Source organism: Bubalus kerabau, chromosome 15, assembly GCF_029407905.1.
Source record: "Bubalus kerabau isolate K-KA32 ecotype Philippines breed swamp buffalo chromosome 15, PCC_UOA_SB_1v2, whole genome shotgun sequence".
Lineage (NCBI taxonomy): Eukaryota > Metazoa > Chordata > Mammalia > Artiodactyla > Bovidae > Bubalus > Bubalus kerabau.
The window spans coordinates 48,953,099-48,971,309 of record NC_073638.1 but is presented as its reverse complement, the minus strand read 5'-3'; the positions used below and the strand labels follow the sequence as shown (position 1 = coordinate 48,971,309).

General features: G+C 39.5%; 1 protein-coding gene across 1 annotated transcript; it reads left to right on the top strand.

Moving 5' to 3' along the window:
- Positions 1-244: 244 nt before the first annotated feature.
- Positions 245-1,189, top strand: LOC129629080 (olfactory receptor 52R1-like). Its single transcript, XM_055548865.1, has one exon. The coding sequence runs from the start codon at positions 245-247 to the stop codon at positions 1,187-1,189; it is 945 nt and encodes a 314-aa protein (XP_055404840.1).
- The last annotated feature ends 17,022 nt before the right edge of the window (positions 1,190-18,211 follow it).

The following is an 18,211-nucleotide window of genomic DNA, read 5'->3' as shown; positions in this document are numbered from 1 at the left end:
TGGTGTGTTCTGACTGCATATTCAAGAACATTAATGTAAGTAATGAACACAGATTAGCATCATTTTATATTGCAAATTTTACTTATTAAAATAGCTGAAGTTGTTCTGGTTTGCCATTCAACTTTTACCTTATTATTCAATTCTTATATCTAAATATAATAAATAATAGTAAAGACTTATCTTAATGCTATCTCCTGCAGAGAGTAGATTACCTTTCCAGTGAAGAAATATAAGCCAGAGTGCAATGCTGACTTCAGGGAACAGCTCTTCTGATCCTGTGTCCTTCATCCTGCTTGGGATCCCAGGATTGGAGAATTCCCAGTTTTGGGTTGCCTTCCCATTCTGTGCCATGTATGTTGTGGCTCTAGTCGGCAATATCACTCTCCTTCATGTAATCCGAACTGATCCCACCTTGCATGAGCCCATGTACCTCTTTCTGGCCATGCTGGCTATCACTGACCTGGTCCTTTCCACTTCCACACAACCTAAAATGCTGGCCATATTCTGGTTTCACGATCATGAGATTGAATACCATGCCTGCCTCATCCAGTTGTTCTTCATCCATGCCTTTTCTTCGGTGGAGTCTGGATTGCTCACGGCTATGGCCTTGGATCGTTATGTGGCTGTCTGCTTCCCACTGCATCACTCTAGTATCCTGACCCCATCTGTCGTGGGTAAACTGGGAGCAGGTGTGATGATGAGAGGGCTGTTGTGGGTGAGTCCTTTCTGTTTCATGGTGTCCAGGATGCCCTTCTGCCCCAATCAGATCATCCCCCAGTCATACTGTGAGCACATGGCTGTGCTGAAGTTGGTGTGTGCTGACACTAGAGGTAATCGTGCATATGGGCTTTTTGTGGCCTTCTCTGTGGTTGGCTTTGACATTATCGTCATCAGTGTATCCTATGTAATGATTCTGAGAACAGTGCTACAGTTACCCTCAAGTGAAGCCCGGCTCAAGGCTTTTGGCACATGTGCCTCCCATATCTGTGTCATCTTGGCTTTCTATATCCCTGCTCTCTTTACTTTCCTTACCCACCGCTTTGGACATCATGTGCCCCGAGTGGTACACATCATGTTGGCTAATGTCTATCTCTTGGTACCTCCCATGCTCAACCCCATCATCTATGGAGTTAGAACCAAACAGATCAGGGACAGGGTTATTCAAAGATGTTGTGGAAAAGACCCCTGAGTCAAAGCATAGGGATTCAACCACCCCAATTACCCCACTGATCTGGAAATATAAATGCAGAAGTTTGCCAGGATGTCACATATCATCACAAAGTCATCTCTGTGAACAACTGGCTCAGAGATCAGCCACCCGCCCAAAGTAAGAGGAACACTTTTCAGGATACCCTGAAAGAAGTGACTGATAATGAATACAAGTTTTACCTATGTTTGATCGCTTACAGTGAATGATGTTGGATTTGTGATCTCCAAAGAAGAGGATTTAGCTTCAGGATCAGGGACCAGGCTTAATCACTCAGAGCTCTTATGTGACAGTTTTATTACAGTGAAAAAGGACAGAGAAAACATCTGACATAGACATCAGAAGGGGCTGAGAGTGCCCCACTCGTAGCCTTAGCAATTGGTTATTACAGTAAATCAAAAGAATGTCTCAAGGTCATAAACGTCTTACCAGACCCACTCCCACAATATACATTTTAAGATGTCAGGATTATTCAGAAGGATCTTAAGAAGGAGAAACTTGTCCTCCAGCAGGATACATTGTTGTAACATAATCATTCTTACAGAGTTTAAGGAAAAACTCCTTGAGCAAGATGAGTTGATTTTTTGTGTAATCATTAGCTCTGTGCTTAAAGGAAAAAATGTTTTATGTGACTAAGATGAAGGAAAGTAGGAAAAAAAAAAAAAGTTTGTCCTTTTCTCTTCCTCAAGAGCCCAGACCCCTTTCTCCTTCTCGGGGACCCCAGACTTCTTATCAACCCTGCTTTTTTACTATGCCAAAGGCTTTGACTGTGTGGATCACAATAAACTGTGGAAAATTCTTAAAGAGATGGGAATACCAGACCACCTTACCTGCCTGCTGCAAAACCTGTATGCAGGTCAAGAAGCAACAGTTAGAACCAGACATGGAACAACAGATTGGTTCCAAATCAGGAAAGGAGTACATCAAAGCTGTGTATTATCACCCTGCTTATTTAAATTATAAGCAGAGTACATCATGTGAAATGCTGGGCTAGATGAAGCACAGACTGGAATCAAGAATATCGGGAGAAATATCAATAACCTCAGATATGTAGATGACACCACCCTTATGGCAAAAAGTGAAGAAGAACAAAAGAACTTCTTGATGAAAGTGAAAGAGGAGAGTGAAAAAGTTGTCTTAAAACTCAACATCCAGAAAACTAAGATCAGGGCATCCGATCCTATCACTTCATGGCAAATAGATGGGGAAACAATGGAAACAGTGATAGACTTTATTTTTTTGGGCTCCAAAATCACTGCAGATAGTGACTGCAGCCATGAAATTAAAAGATGCTTGCTCCTTTGAAGGAAAACTATGAAAATCCTAGGTAGGATATTAAAAAGCAAAGACATCACTTTGCCAACAAAGGTCCAAGTAGTCAAATGTGTGGTTTTGCCAGTAATCATGTATGGATGTGAGAGTTGGACTATAAAGAAGGCTGAACACCAAAGAATGGATGCATTTGAACTGTGTTGTTGGAGAAGACTCTTGAGAGTCCATTGTACAGGGAGGGAGATCAAACCAGTCCATCCTAAAGGAAATCAGTCCTGAATATTCATTGGAAGGACTGATGCTGAAGCTGAAACTCCAGTACTTTGGCTACCTGATGCAAAGGACTGATTCATTGGAAAATACTCTGATTCTGGGAAAGATTAAGGGCAGGAGGAGAAGGTGGCAACAGAGGATGAGATGATTGGATGGTATCACTGACTCAGTGGACATATGTTTGAACAACCTCTTGGAGATAATGAAGGACGGGGAAGCCTAGCATGCTGTAGTCTATGGGGTCACAAAGAGTTGGGCACAACTTACCAACTGAACAATAAGAACAGGATATTTGCACAAAGGAAATTGCCCTACTGCAAATGTGGCTCCTCATCCAAATTGGGTGCCCTGTCAAATCTTGGATGATGATACTAAACCAGGTTCTTGTGTCCTATGAGTTAGCATAGAAACTACTATTTGTCTTTAGCATATCCCAACAACTGTCTAAAGCACTGCAAATTGCTTGGAACTTACATTCATCCTGGAGACCACAATCAACAGGGAAAACTGAGAAAATGAGTCATACATTGAAAAGGAGAATTGCTAAAATATGTCAGTAAACTAATTGAACTTGGAATGAGGCTTTGTCAGTTGCCCGCTACGTATCAGGGTGGCTCCCAGAAGTAGGCTTAAATTAAGCCCCTTTGAAATATTGTATGATAAGCCATTTCAATTGTTCTACCAGACAGGCTATCTGTAAATGCTCTGAAATACCTAGCTGTTACTAATTATGTTAAATCTTTGGACATTATTAAAACCTCTGTTCATGAGTTTTGCTCTATTATACTAACCTCTGATCTTGAGTACAGGGCTCAAGATCATGCCCTTTCAGTGCCTCATAGAGGGGCTTTAACATGAGCCTGTAGTTTGGGATCCAAATCCCACAGAACCCTGACATCCCCTGATACCTTCTCAGTTGTCTGCAGATCTTGGTGCCCTCAAGCTTGGAACTGCCTGCTTCCTGTCAGGTGAAATACCCTCACTGTCCTTGGGAGAGGACAAAGCCCAGATAGATGACTTGTTTGCATATCTGGGCTTTTTTCTAGGGAACTTTTAATCCACAATTAGCCAAATAGTTCAGGGTTCTGATGGTATTTTGCAGACATTTGTCATATGTAAGGTTAGCTATGAGCCAGTTGTCCACACATTAGAGTAAAAGCCTTTCATCCAATATTAAGTTTCTAAGCTTCCAGCCGCCTATGCAACTGAAGTAGCCTTCCATTTTTTCTAACCCAGTGATGGAGTCCTCCTTAAAACGTAGAGAGAACAGTGGGATGAGGACCAACTGACTGCAAGATAGACTGCAAGGTAGAGCTCATGTTACTCACCATGAGCTCATCTGTCAAATTGCCTGAGATAAAACCTTGGATTCACCATACTCAGATTAAAGCTATACCTCTGTGTTTGAAAACAAACCCAGCTCCCAGGAGACCTGGGGAACAATGAGTTTGTGAACCCTTAGAGGACTTAAGATTGCTCTTCAAAAAGGATATGTTGAGTTTACAATTTCCTTACAGCTGGAGAAGGATAGATCAATCTACTTCTTTACTCCTGTTCTACTGAACCACCCAGCATGAGGTTCAAGTAGTTGAGAATTATACTCTGCTAAAAATTCTAAACATTATTTCCTGCCTGAGGGTTTAACAGTCAGGCAGAGGGGAAGAGTTCCCTGAGGCAGGTCATTATATATGATTATAAAGACAAAAACAACTCTCACAGGTCTTCAAAGATGCTCCAGTGTGTAGAAGTGAAGTGAAGTGAAAGTCGCTCAGTCAGGTCCAACTCTTTGCAACCCCATAGATTATACAGTCAATGGAATTCTCCAAGCCAGAATACTGCAGTGGGTAGCCTTTCCCTTCTCCAGGGAATCTTCTCAACCCAGGGATCAAAGCCAGGTCTCCTGCATTGCATGCGGATTCTTTACCACCTGAGCTCTAGTGAGTGGTTTATGTTAAATACTGAATTCCAGAAGCCATTTAGAGCTATTTCTGGTCGTGATAGAGTTGGTGAGAGATAAAGCAGAGCTCACAGTGAGCAGTGCCCTGTGTCCCAGTCTTCTCTGCCCATCCCAGGGAGCAGTAGGGCTCACAGGGTCTTCAATGAGTTGGACGGCAAGGTGTGCACCATGCAGGACAGCCTGACTCAGTGCTGGGTCCAGGTCCAGAGAACATGACTGCTGAGCCAGAAAGAAGGCTTTCTGCTTCTTCCTGTGTCTCCCAGGAAGACTCTGGAAAAGGAGAAAGACTGCCTCCATTCACAAAGCCTCCAGTAAGGAGAGTGGATCTGAACCCCACCCTGCTCCAGCACTATTGTTCTGGGCTTTAGTTTTAGCTACCCTAAACAGAGTCTAAATTTCCCTGAAGCTATTGCTTAGCAAGATCTCAGCCCATTTTAGTCTTTATCCCTTCAGGGTTGAGCAACTTGGACTGAACTGAAATTTCACCTAGTGAATGAGTGTGAAGGCACCAGATTCCCTAGGAACTCAGCAGAAAGTGCAGGGAGGAAAGAGAGGTGCCTCTCAAGGGCTCCCACCTCCCACTCAGACTTGTGTCTCAGATCAGCTCTGCTCCTCCATTGTCCACCCAAAAATAAAATCTGAGAGCTGAAAATCAGAGCCAGGGAATGGAATGAGGAAGCTGAGAAACATCTCTTAGGAGGGAACTTTGGTATTTGAAAGGGCCAGTGGAGAATCTGGGAAATAGAATCAGCAGAGAGAAACTGGCCTTTAAAAGCAACTACAGTAAATGAGTAGCTGAACCCTGCTTGAGAAGAGAGTCACCACCCCTAAAAGAGTTTGTGGAACAGGTGAGTTCACTATTAAGGCTCATGGGCAGAAGCTGATAAAGATGCCTTCCTAGAGAAAGCAGTATGTAATCTGAGATTTCAGAAGAGCAGCCTGGAACCTATTGTAGAGTCATCCAGCCCAGCGACTTAGGAGGGGCCAGCTTCAAATGCAGATCTATCTTTAATTCAGTATACAGTTTTACAGATCTCCTTTTTATCTGGCTTTTTCATGATTACAGGGCAACAGTCTCTGCTGTAACCAACCAGAGTGGGTGTTCCAATCAATCACTACATAGCAGAGGCAATGGTGTGGACCACCCAGAGTGCTGGATGTGGCACTGTGCACTTGGCACAAATTTACTATGTGGTCTTGGGCAAATCATGTAACTGCTCTGAGCTCTGTTTTTCTCATTTTAAATACAGATGCAGAGGTTTTGTGAGAGAAACAATAAAATGTAAAAGTGTATGGTGTAATATCTACAAAAACAGCAATGCTTTCCACAGTCAATCAAAGAGATCATTGTTCACTCTGATAAATTATATCTTTAGCAGACTCTCCATCAGTGCTCAGGGCAGGGATGAAGATGGTACAAGTTATGGTGCATCTGAGGCTCAGTGACTACATCCTCACAAGTGGAGAGTGATATACAGAAGGAAAAAAGGAGGGAGAGAGCCTGTAGCTCAAACAGAATATACGACTGTTTGTGAAGGTCAGGCCAGGCAGAAGGAAATAAAACCCTAGATAGTGGGTGTGTATTTCTGAATGTCACTATAAGCCAGATAGGAATATATGTTTTGAGTAAGCCTATAGTTATTACCTAGGTGGGATGGTAAAGTTTCCAGATTATAGAGTTAGACCTATAAGGTGAGCCCCAATTCTCTCACAATCTTACAAATCTAGAGAAAATCAGAAAGAGGCTTGGTTTATTTCAGATCTTGCAGAAACCCTTTTGAGGAACATTTCGGGCTGGCTGACACATTTGTCCGTAGGTTTTAAAGGAAAGTTGAAAAGATGTTGTTCTTGCCTATATGTTTCTGCTATAAAGCAGGTAAAAATCAATGTTTTCAAGCAAAGACTCAGGTCAAGTGAGATTAAATACTGAAAAGGTGTTGGGTAGATAAGAACCAGATGAGTTTTTGTGTCATTGACTCTTAGGTGGTGGTCACCAGAGGGATCAAGGTATATGAACCTGCAGAATACCGGCAGTGTGAGGTACACACAATCCTTCCATAGCCAGCAGGGCAACCACTAGTTTCAGAAGAGGATGTAAGTGTCTTATGAGTCTGGTGACAAAGTGAACGTTTCTGTTAGAACGTTTTAAGGTATAATTAATTGCTTAGTGATTCCATAGCTACTGAATAATGACCTGTATTTGTTACTTTCCTCAGAAAATGTTTATTGAATACTTATTCTGTGCCATGCCAGGTGCTAGGAAAATCTAGCACCAAATCCATCTTGTAGCCTATTTTTATAAATAAACTTTTATTGGAACACAGCCATATGCACGTATTTATATATTGACTATGTCTGCTTTTATGCCATAATGACTAAGCTGAAGTTGCAACAGAGATTATATGGCTGACAAAGCCTAAAATGTTTATGATTTTTTCAGAAAAAAATTTACTGATCCTCCAAGTAAGAAGAGTCACACCCAAATGCATTACAAATGCACGATTGGTCAGTCAGCTATCTTCCAGCTCAACTTCTCATGGTAATTGTCATAGGGTCAAAACTAACTCAGTATCTGTAAGTACACTGCTATGGGGCTTTAAGCCTGTCTTCCTCCCCTGAAAATTGGCCCAAGTGTTGTGTTGTTTTAATTCAAAAGCAGGGGGCTACAAGATAGAGCCCATTATTTATAGACCTCTGCCTGTCTCATTGGATATCTGTCTGTCCATATATCTGAATATTTCTACAGAAGGAAAAAATGGTTTGTGAAACTGTTAGTTGCTCAGTCGTGTCCGACTCTTTCCGACACCATGGACTGTAGCTCACTAGACTCCTCTGTCCATGGAATTTTCCAGGCAAGAATGCTCAAGTGGGTAGCCATTCCCTTCTTCAGGGGATCTTTCTGACTCGGGAATACAACCCAGATCTCCTGCATTGAAGGCAGATTCTTAACCATCTGAGCCACCTCCACATCGTTGTACAACATTTTCTAAAACTCTATAAGTAAATTCCAAAGTTGAGGACAATACAGGACTTTTAAACAGTTTGCAGGGAAATTTTAAACTCCTTTGTAACAAGGTATATCAATTTATACTTCTACCAGCCATGTAAAAGGAATTTTCACTTCAGGGTCTGTGAAGATGATATTCTTTTTAGATGTTCACTAATTTGATAACTGAACATTTTTTTTTACTTTTTCTTCAGATGATGAACATAGGCTAACCTTGTGGCCATTATCAATCAACTTCTTTCTGAGAGTTCTTATCCAGGGTATCCTGAAAATTGTCCCTCTTCATGAGGATGTCAATCCTCTGAGCCAACTGTTCACAGCCATGACTTTGTGACAATTTGTGACATCGTGGAAAAATATATGCATTTATATCATCAATGCCTTAACAGTGGTGACCTTGGGGTGGTTAAAACCCTATGCTTTGAGTTGGAAGTATTTTCTACAACATCCTTGAATAACCCTGTCCCTGATCTGTTTGGTCCTAACTCTACAGATGATGGGGTTGAGCATGGGAGGTACCAGGAGATAGAGAATAGCAAACATGACATTTACTACTCAGGGCACATGACGTCCAAAGCGGTGGGTAAGGAAAGTAAAGAGCAGAGGTGTAAAAAGCCAAGATGACACAGATATGGAAGGCACATGTGCCAAAAGCCTTGAGCTGGGCTTCACTGGAGGGTAATCCCAGCACAGCTCTCCAAATCATCACATAGGATACACCGATGACAATAACATCAAAGTCCTAACATCAAACCTAGTCATACGGCTGATGCCAATTCTTAAAGGTAATATATATGTATAGAAAAGGATTCAGGAAATACATACAAATGACATAACATTTAAGAATAACAGTGAGATTTGTGGTATTTTGATTTTTTTTTTTGGCATATTTACATATTTTTTAAAATTATCAATGATTGAGGAAGTTTAATTTCAGTATGAGGAAAAAAAGAATTGAAATAACAACAAAAGTGTACAGAAGTTCATTTAGTGCCAAAGCCTACATAAATGCAATGGACAATCTGAGAACATGAGGAACTTTGGAATAAAATCCAGAAAGTTTGAAAGTCTAGGTGTAACATTGTTGCCAGAAATCACAACTTATTGAGACTCCTAACAATAAAAATTAGGTAGACTAAGTGCTGGTCTCTCTTACCAAAATTTGCTGATTCCCTGATGACAATGGATTTCAAATGAAGAAGTTCTGGGAAAGAAGAAGGAAGAAGAATCTCTTTGAACATAACTATGTTGTAGGGTTCATAGTAGCAAGAAAGTATCTAGAAATTTAATTATTTGTTAATATTCAATTCCCTTTTAAATTAAAATTTTAAACTAGCTTAGAAAACTACATGTCCTTTATTGTGTTCTTATTTTTAACTTTATTGAGCCACATGTAATATACAAATAGTTGCACATATTTAAGGCATAGATTTTTACATAAGGGATTTGGACATAGGCTTATACCAGTGATGCCATCACCACAATCAAAGTAATGAACATATTTATCACATTTACCACATTTGTATTTTTGTCCTCACTCACTACTCTCTTGTCAAAGTCAGTGACGAAGAAGGTTCTAAAATCCAGGCTCTTAATTTACTAAAACCAATGTCAGATGAAGGTGCTTTAAGAGAAATCAGGAGTATGTTTGCTTTCTCAGAAGAAGCAGCTATTGGAGCCTAAAAGTACCTCCAGAAATAAATGGGTATTCTGAAGGACTTTTGTCAAAATTCCCAAATTTTAGAGTTGTAAGGAATCATGATTCCATTATCAGTAAATCAGTTAATGAATGTGTGTCTCTATTTCATTTTAAAATTAGCTTTATGGCTGCATAAGTGGGGCAATAAAATGCAAATGTTTTAATACATAGTTTAATGATTTCTGACACATGTACATGTCTGTGTGGTTACCCACCCAATTAAGATATAGAAATTTTCCATCATTTCAAAAAGAGTTTCAATAGGGACAGACTGAAGGGATAAAGTAGGTCATTAAATAGTTAATCCCACTAGGGGATTGTAAGTAGAAAAAAATATGGGAGATCCCTATAAGTTAATGATTACTCAAGAAATCAGGTTCACTTAGCCACAAAACCATGCAGGCTTATTTAGCAACCAAACCATGTGACAGAAGCATGAGCCTTGTCCCCAAAACAGTAAAACAGCAGTGACATGAGGCCCACATCCTGCCCAGTGAGCTCAGTAAGTTAGGACATGCTTTCTGCACACATAAAAAGCAATAATTTGTGGACCTAACTTGACCATGTAGATATAAGAAAACTCCTCTGCTCAACCTGGAGAAGGAACTGATGATGGAAACATGGCATCAACTCAAGAAAGGCAAAGATGTTCTCCCCTCCTCACTTGTTCTTTGATTATAAAACTATAGGCCAGTAAGTTTCAGGGTTATGGATTTTTGAGTTTTACCAAGAGAATGCACTGGTTATAGCAAACATCCTCTTCCAACAACACAAGAGAAGACTCTACACATGGACATCACCAGATAGTCACTATCAAAATCAGATTGATTATATTCTTTGCAGCCAAAGATAGAAAGGCTCTATCCAGTCAGCCAAAACAAGACCAGGAGCTGATTGTGGCTCAGATCATGAATTGCTTATTACCAAATTCAGACTTAAGTTGAAGAAAGTAGGGAAAACCACTAGACCATTCAGGTATGACCTAAATCAAATCCCTTACAATTATACAGTGGAATTGAGAAATTCAAGGCATAAGATCTGATAGACAGAGTGCCTGAAAATCTATGGATGGAAGTTTGTGATATTGTACAAGAAGCAGTGTTCAAGACCATCCCCAAGAAAAAGAAATGCAAAAAGGCAAAATGGTTGCCTGAGGGGGTCTTACAAATAGCTGAGAAAAGAAGTGAAGCAAAAGGCAAAGGATAAAAGGAAAGATATACCCATTTGAATGCAGAGTTCCAAAGAATAGCAAGGAGAGATAAGAAAGCCTTTCTCAGTGATCAGTGCAAAGAAATAGAGGAAAACAACAGAATGGGAAAGATTAGAGATCTCTTCAAGAAAATTACAGATACCAAGGGAATATTTCATGCAAAGATGAGCACAATAAAGGACAGAAATGGTATGGACCTAACAGAAACAGAAGATATTAAAAAGAAGTGGCAAGAATACAAGGAAGAACTATATAAAAAATTCTTCATGGCCCAGATAATCATGATGGTGTGATCACTCACCTAGAGCCAGACATCCTGGAATGCGAAGTCAAGTGGGCATTAGGAAGCATCACTACAAACAAAGCTCGTGGAGGTGATGGAATTCCAGTTGAACTATATCAAGTCCTAAAAGATGATGCTGTGAAAGTGCTGCACTCAATATGCCAGCAAATTCAGATACTCAGCAATAGCCACAGGACAGGAAAAGGTCAGTTTTCATTCCAGTCCCTAAGAAAGGCAATGCTGAAGAATTTTCAAACTATCGCACAATTGCACTCATCTCACAGCTAGCAAAGTAATGCTCAAAATCTCCAAGCCAAGTTTCTGAACCGTGAATTTCCACATGTTCAAGCTGGATTTGGAAAAGGCAGAGGAACCAGAAATCAAAGTGCTAACATCTGTTGCATCTTTGAAAAAACAAGAAAGTTCCAGAAAAGCATCTACTTCTGCTTTATTGACTAGACTAAAGCCTTTGACAATGTGGATTACAACAAAATGTGGAAAATTCTCAAAGATATGGGAATACTAGACCACCTTACCTGCCTCCTGAGAAATCTGTATACAGGTCGAGAAGCAACAGTTAGTACCAGACATGGAAAAACAGATTGGTTCCAAATCGGGAAAGGAGTACTTCAAGGTTATATATTGTGACCCTGCCACTCTTATGACAGAAAGCAAAGAAGAACTAAAGAGCCTCTTGATAAAAGAGAAAGAGAAAAGTGAACAAGTTGACTTAAAACTCAACATTCAAAAAGCTAAGATCATGGCATCTGATCCCATCACATCATGGCCAATAGAGGGGGAAGCAATTGAAACAGTGACAAACTTTATTTTCTTGGACTCCAGAATCACTGCAGATGGAGACTGCAGTCATGAAATTAAAAGACACTTGCTCCTTGGATGAAACGCTATGACCAACCTAGACAGCACGTTAAAAAGCATGAGACATTACTTTGCCAACAAGTAATGCTATGTCCGTCTAGTCAAACCTATGGTTTTACAAGTAGTCATGTATGGATGTGACAGTTGGAGTATAAAGAAAATGAGCACCGAAGAACTGGTGCTTCTGAACTGTGGTTTTGGAGAAGACTCTTGAGAGTCCCTTGGACTGCAAGATGTAACCTGTCAATCCTAAAAGAAATCCATTCTGAATATTCATTGGGAAGAGTGATGCTGGAGCAGAAGCTCCAATACTTTGGCCACCTGATGTGAAGAACTGACTCATTGGAAAAGATCTTGATGCTGGGAAAAACTGAAGACAGAAGAAGAGGATGACAGAGGATGAGACGGTTGGATGGCATTATTCTATGGACATGAGTTTGAGCAAGCTCCGGGAGTTTGTGATGGACAGGAAAGCCTGGACTGCTGCAGTCCATGGAGTCACAAAGAGTTGTACATGACTGAGCGATTGAACTAAACTGAACTGAAAGTTTCAGGGTAAGGCGTTTCTCACCCACCCAGCTGTAAACTTCACAAATGTCTTATTCTAGTAAATCACTTCTTATCTATCACTTTGACTCTCACTGAATTCTTTTCTACATTGAGATGTAAAGATCCAGTAGTACTGGAGCTCTTTAGAGCCCTGCTGAATAGTAACCAGTTTCAGTTTTGTTGCCTCTTTGCAGTCAAACTCTCCCATCCATCCTAAACACACAAATTCTGATCTGATTTCTTTCTTGATATTTTTCTCTCTCACTAAAACTTGCATCTTATGTCTTGCTCAATACAAAGCTCTTCAGATTCATCCATACTGTTGTGTGTATGAGTGATTCATTTCCTATTATTGCTCAGTAGTATGCTTTGTTTTTCCTATGTACCTCAATTGGAATATTGTTACCCTTTCTCCTTTGCTTCAGTCCAAGTTTACATACAGTCTGGTAAATATATAAAATATGATATATTTATGTTTCAGTTGTTGGACTTTTAAGCAAATCAACTTTGATTGAAATATTAAATAATGCTATTCAACAAGAATCTGGAATACATGGTATGTCTAAAAAATAAAAAGAATGACATGTTACTAACTAAACACATTGCTGTAAAAGAAGGCACTCGTTCAACAAAATAAAGTGAATTCTTTTCTTTGACTATGATTCAACTGACCACAATTATGTCACATTTCTATTTAATTTGCATCAGGCCATAGATTTCTAGGATAGCTTTCTGTTTTTTCTGGAATTCAAATTATCTTCCATTTTGCCCACTTGCAGGATAAAGACAAGCTTTCAGTATCATCTCACTTAGTGACTTTCTGTTAATTATTCATAATGGTACTAAATTTTAAGATTTCATTATCATACAAACATCCTCAAGATCTTGTTGAAATGGAAATTCTGATTCAGTAGATCTGGAGTGGGGCCTGAGTCAAGAATTTCTGACAACACTTCTGCTCTGAGGCCGTATTTTTTTGTGCAAGATATTCTGCATTTTTAAATACATTTTGTGCAAATACATTCTGCATTTTTAAAGGCATGTTGGAGGGCTGCTTTCCTGAGATTACTTTCCATGGCACCCTTGAGTAATTTTTACTTGGTTATCAGCTGTTGAACTCTATTGGATGTATGCCTCATTTTGCTGAAGTACATAATCCAGTTTTATTCAGAAAAATATAGATGTGATGCATAAGTGATAACTTTTCTGTGTGTTCTTGCCTGTTTAAAATCTCTTTCTTTTTTCCTCTTGCACTTCATTAATAGATTGACTGTATATAGAATTATTAGGCTTTAAATAATTTTCTTTGAACTTTTAAGGTTTAGCCTAATATAGTAACTAAAAATAGAGATAAAATTCTGGTTCTGTATGTCCGCACTGTAAAATGTTAACCTGTCTGTGTCTTAGCTTCTCTACTTGTACAATGAGGATGTTGATACCTATGTCATTCGGTCTTATAGAGAATTCATGACTGCATAGTTTATAAACCTCTAGAGTGCAACCTGGAATATAGAAACTACTAAATTAATTTCACCATTCATTACCAAGCCTAGGTAGAATAAAATTAAACTTTTTGATTTTTCTTGGTAGGTGATTCTTTTCCTCTTATTTTAAAGCATTAGGCTCCATTCTTTATCTTGACACTTTGAAATTCCGCTGTAATATTTCCTAAATGCTTTTTCAGTTCTTTTTGTTCTTCATTGCTGAGTATGTTGCAAAATGTTTAGTATTTTGCAAAATTTGTTTAGTCTTCAGCTGACAGATATTTAGGTTTCCACATTTTAGCTGTTCTATATACAGCTACTCTAAACATACTCTTAACATGTTCTAAATTGAAGTATGGTTGATTTACAATGTTCTGATTCTCTGACATTTGTGATGTAAATATAAACTAGTTATGTGGGGAATACAACTTGAAGTGGAACTTCTGGGTCAAAAAGATGTAAAACATAGTTAGATATAGTTAAAAACATTTCCTGATGGGGCTGTACTCAGTACCTGAGTGCCCCCAAGTGCCCCACAATTTTGCCAACACTTAGTGATGTCAATGTATTTCATTTTAGTTATTCTAATGACTTTGTACTGGCAATTCTTTCTAGTTTGAATTTTCATCTTCCTAATGAATAATAATTTGAGCACATATTCATTCATACCATTAGAGGTTCATTTTAATGAGCTGTTTTTTTTTTTTTCTCTATTGATTGCAGCATTTTCTTTCTCAGATATATGCATTGTGAATATTTTCTTCATCTGTGGATTTCCTTTTTACTTTTATCTTTTCAGTAAGTAAATTGGTTTTTATTTTGATGAAGTTTTTTTTGTTTGTTTTGGAATCCACTTGTATGCTGAGAAATTTTTCCTTTCCTCAAGTTCATGACAATTTTATCCTATATAATTTTTTTTTTAGAATCTTAATAGTTTCAGCTTTCAAATTTAGGTTTATATTATATTGCAAATAAAGATGTTTTACACTGTGGTAAGAATTAAGGTTCATTTTAGTTTTCATACAGATATCCATTCAGTTGTTCTATCCACATAAAGGTATATGTCACTGAAGTTCATTGATTTCTCTGATTAAAGTCAATTAATTATGTTTGGGGCTATTACTGACCTCATGATTTTCCTTCACAATGTACTGATTTATTTTTATATAAATATAAGATCACTCCTAGGATATGTGGAACTCTAAGCAAATATGTTCTGTAGGGTATTATTTAGGAAAAAATTTTTCCTTAGAATTCTATTTAGAAAACCACTGGCTTGTGTTAAATGAATTATTTGTAGATGATGACTTAGAATAATGGATAAAAATGCATTTATTTTTGTGTGAGTTTTCTAGGGTTACCATTACAAAGTACCACAAACTGAGTTGCTTGAACCCAGAAATTGGTCATGTTGGAAGTTTCAGAACTTAGAAGTCCCTGATTAAGGTATCAGAGGGCTGATTCCTTCTGTTGGCTGTGTAGGAGAAACTGTCCCTTGCCTCTCTCCTAGCATCTGTTGGTTTGCTGGAAACCTTGGTGTGTAAACGTATTATCTTGATCTTTGTTTTCATGTCTATATGACATTCTCTTTGTGTGTATGTCTCAGTGTCCAAATTTTCTTTTTTTTTTTTTTTTAATAAGAACACTAGTCATATTGGATTAGGAACCCACTTTACTTCAGCATGACCTCATCTTAGCTAATGACATTTGCAATGGTCTTATTTCCAAAATGAGGTCACATTCTGAGGTACTAAAGCTTAGAAACTTGCTATCTGAATTCAAGTTCTTACTGATGAAGCCAAATCCAGCCTCTGTACCCAAATATCAAATTAATTTTGAGACAGAGTTTGGGGTGAAATAGAAAAGAATAGCTTTATTGCTCTGCCAGGCAAACAGGGTCATAGTTGGGTAATGTCCTCAAAACTGTGTGTCCAAATTTGGAGAGGTTAGTGAGTAATGATTATAGCAATGGTTCAAAGAGGTCATGATCAGCTTGTGGACGTTCTTCTGATTGGTTGGTGATGTGGTAAGTGGGAGTCAGAATCACCGTGCTTCAGGTTCCAACTGGTCTGGCGTCTCTGTGTTTGTGAGCAGCACACCATTAATTTCTCCAACCTGGTAGGAGTTTCAGTATCTGCAAAACAGCTCAAACATATTGTTATATATATATGTATGTATGTATACCTGTTCACTAGAACTCAGACAAGGTCAAGGAGGCTGAATGAAGCCTATTTCCTGTAACCAAGATGTGATGGTGCAGGAACTAGGAACCCTTTCCAGGGCCCAAGAGTGGGCTCTTGTCTAACAGAAATGAATTATCTAGGGAGACAAATGTGCTGACAAAGCAAAAGACTTCACTGGGAACTGGTGCCTGGGTGGAGAGCAGCAGCATAATGAACCCAGAAGAACTGCTCTGTCACATGGCTTGCACACTCAGGTTTTATGGTAATAGAGTTAGTTTCTGGCTTGTCCCTGGCAAATCATTCTGACCCAGGGGCAGAGCCCCACCATGCCCCTTCCTGGTAGAGCATTCACTGCTCAGCCAAGATGGATTCCAGGGAAAAGGATTCTGGGAGGATGCTATGACATATCGACTGGTGTCTCATCTCTTCTTTTGACTTTTCTCAAGTTCTTTTGGTGGGTGGCAGATTGTTAGTTCCGAGTTCTTTACCAAGACCTCCTGTTGTGAGATGACTCATGCAGGTGGTTACTATCGGGCCTGGCCAGGGTAGGCAGCTTGGGTCTGTAGTTCCCAAACCTTTCTGGTCACAGAAAGTTTTTTATGCCCAGGAGCTCCACAGGGTCATGGAAGGTACTAATGAGTACTGTAGCTTGGATATTGCCTCTCAGCTCTGAAAAACTGTTCCAAAGAGATAAGAGAGGAGACAGGATATATAGGACTTTTGCTGAAGGAAAAACAAACATGTACTTGAGCATCAAAAGATTATTGCTAAGCACACAAAAATGAGACATCTCAAGTTAATGATTTTAGTGCCTTTCCAAGAGTCTGGAATCATTAAATTGATTACTTTGACAATGTATCTTAACTATCTAGGACCAATATTTGGTTTTTCTCTCTCTTGAATTCTCCTCACGGCACGTGGAGAGAATAGGGGACTGCACTGGCTGATGGCATCATGGCTTAATGTCAGGCTGCATTTTTTGCTTACTGATATGACGGGACATTTTTTATCCACAGGTGTCAGTTACCTTGACTTCACAGAGCCCTACTATCACACTAAACATGGATACTTCCTCCAAATGATTATTCATAGTTGCATACAAGATTATACACACATAAATTAGTAAGCAAGTCCACTCCTTTACACGTGTATTTATTTCTCTCTCTCAGATACACACATCAACATACAAAATGAATAAGCATACTTTCACATTGCACAAAATATCCCTTCAGGTCTAAATATATATACTCTGCCTGCACATGTCCTCAGTCATGTCTGACTCTTTGTGACCCCATGGACTGTGGCCCTCCAGTCTCCTCTGTACATGGAATTTTCCAGGAAAAAATACTGGAGTGGGTTGCCATTTCCTACTCCAGGGGATCTACTCAACCCAGGGATTGAACCCATGTCTCTTGTGTCTTCTGCAATGCCAGGCAGATTCTTTACCACTATGCCACCTGGGAAGCCCATACATAATCTGACTAACAATAAATTACAGTAATACAGATAAATTTACACTCATGTAATCTCAACACACATTCTTTTATGTGAGTTCAAATCCCATGTCTTTGAATTTGTGTGTACACGGAAGAAAGGAGAATTAGGGGTTAATGCTTCCAGCTTTAGTCTCCAATCTCAGAGGAAGCCAGTGTGGGTAAGAGGCAGTGGGACCCAGGATGGGTTCAGAGAATTAGTGTCTGGGGGGAGGAAAAGGCTAGACTTTCCTAGGTTTTTAAATAGGCTCTAGCAGGGGGTCTCTGTTAAAAGCTGATTTCCAGAAGCCATTTAGAGCTACTCTGGTCACAGTGGAGTTGATGAGTACCAAAGCGGATCTCAGTGCCCAGAGCCCCATTCATCTCTGTCCATCCCGGGGAGCAGCAGGACTCACAGAGGCTGAAAGGAGCTAGAGGCATGGTGTGCACTGTGCAGAATGGCTGAACTCACTGGGGGCTCCAGATCCACAGACCATGACTGTTAATCTCCAGCCTGATATGGGAAGAAGACTTGCTGCTTGTTCTGTGTCCTCCAGGGAGACTCTAGAAAAGTAGGAAGACTTACTCCAAACACAGCCCCTCCAGGAAGGAGATTGGATCTGAACCCCATACTGCTCCAGCTTTATTGTCCTTGGTCTTAGTTTAAATACCCCAATGTAGGAAAGCAGAGTGTAAATTTTTCTGAACCTATTCCTTAGCAAGTTCTCAACTCATT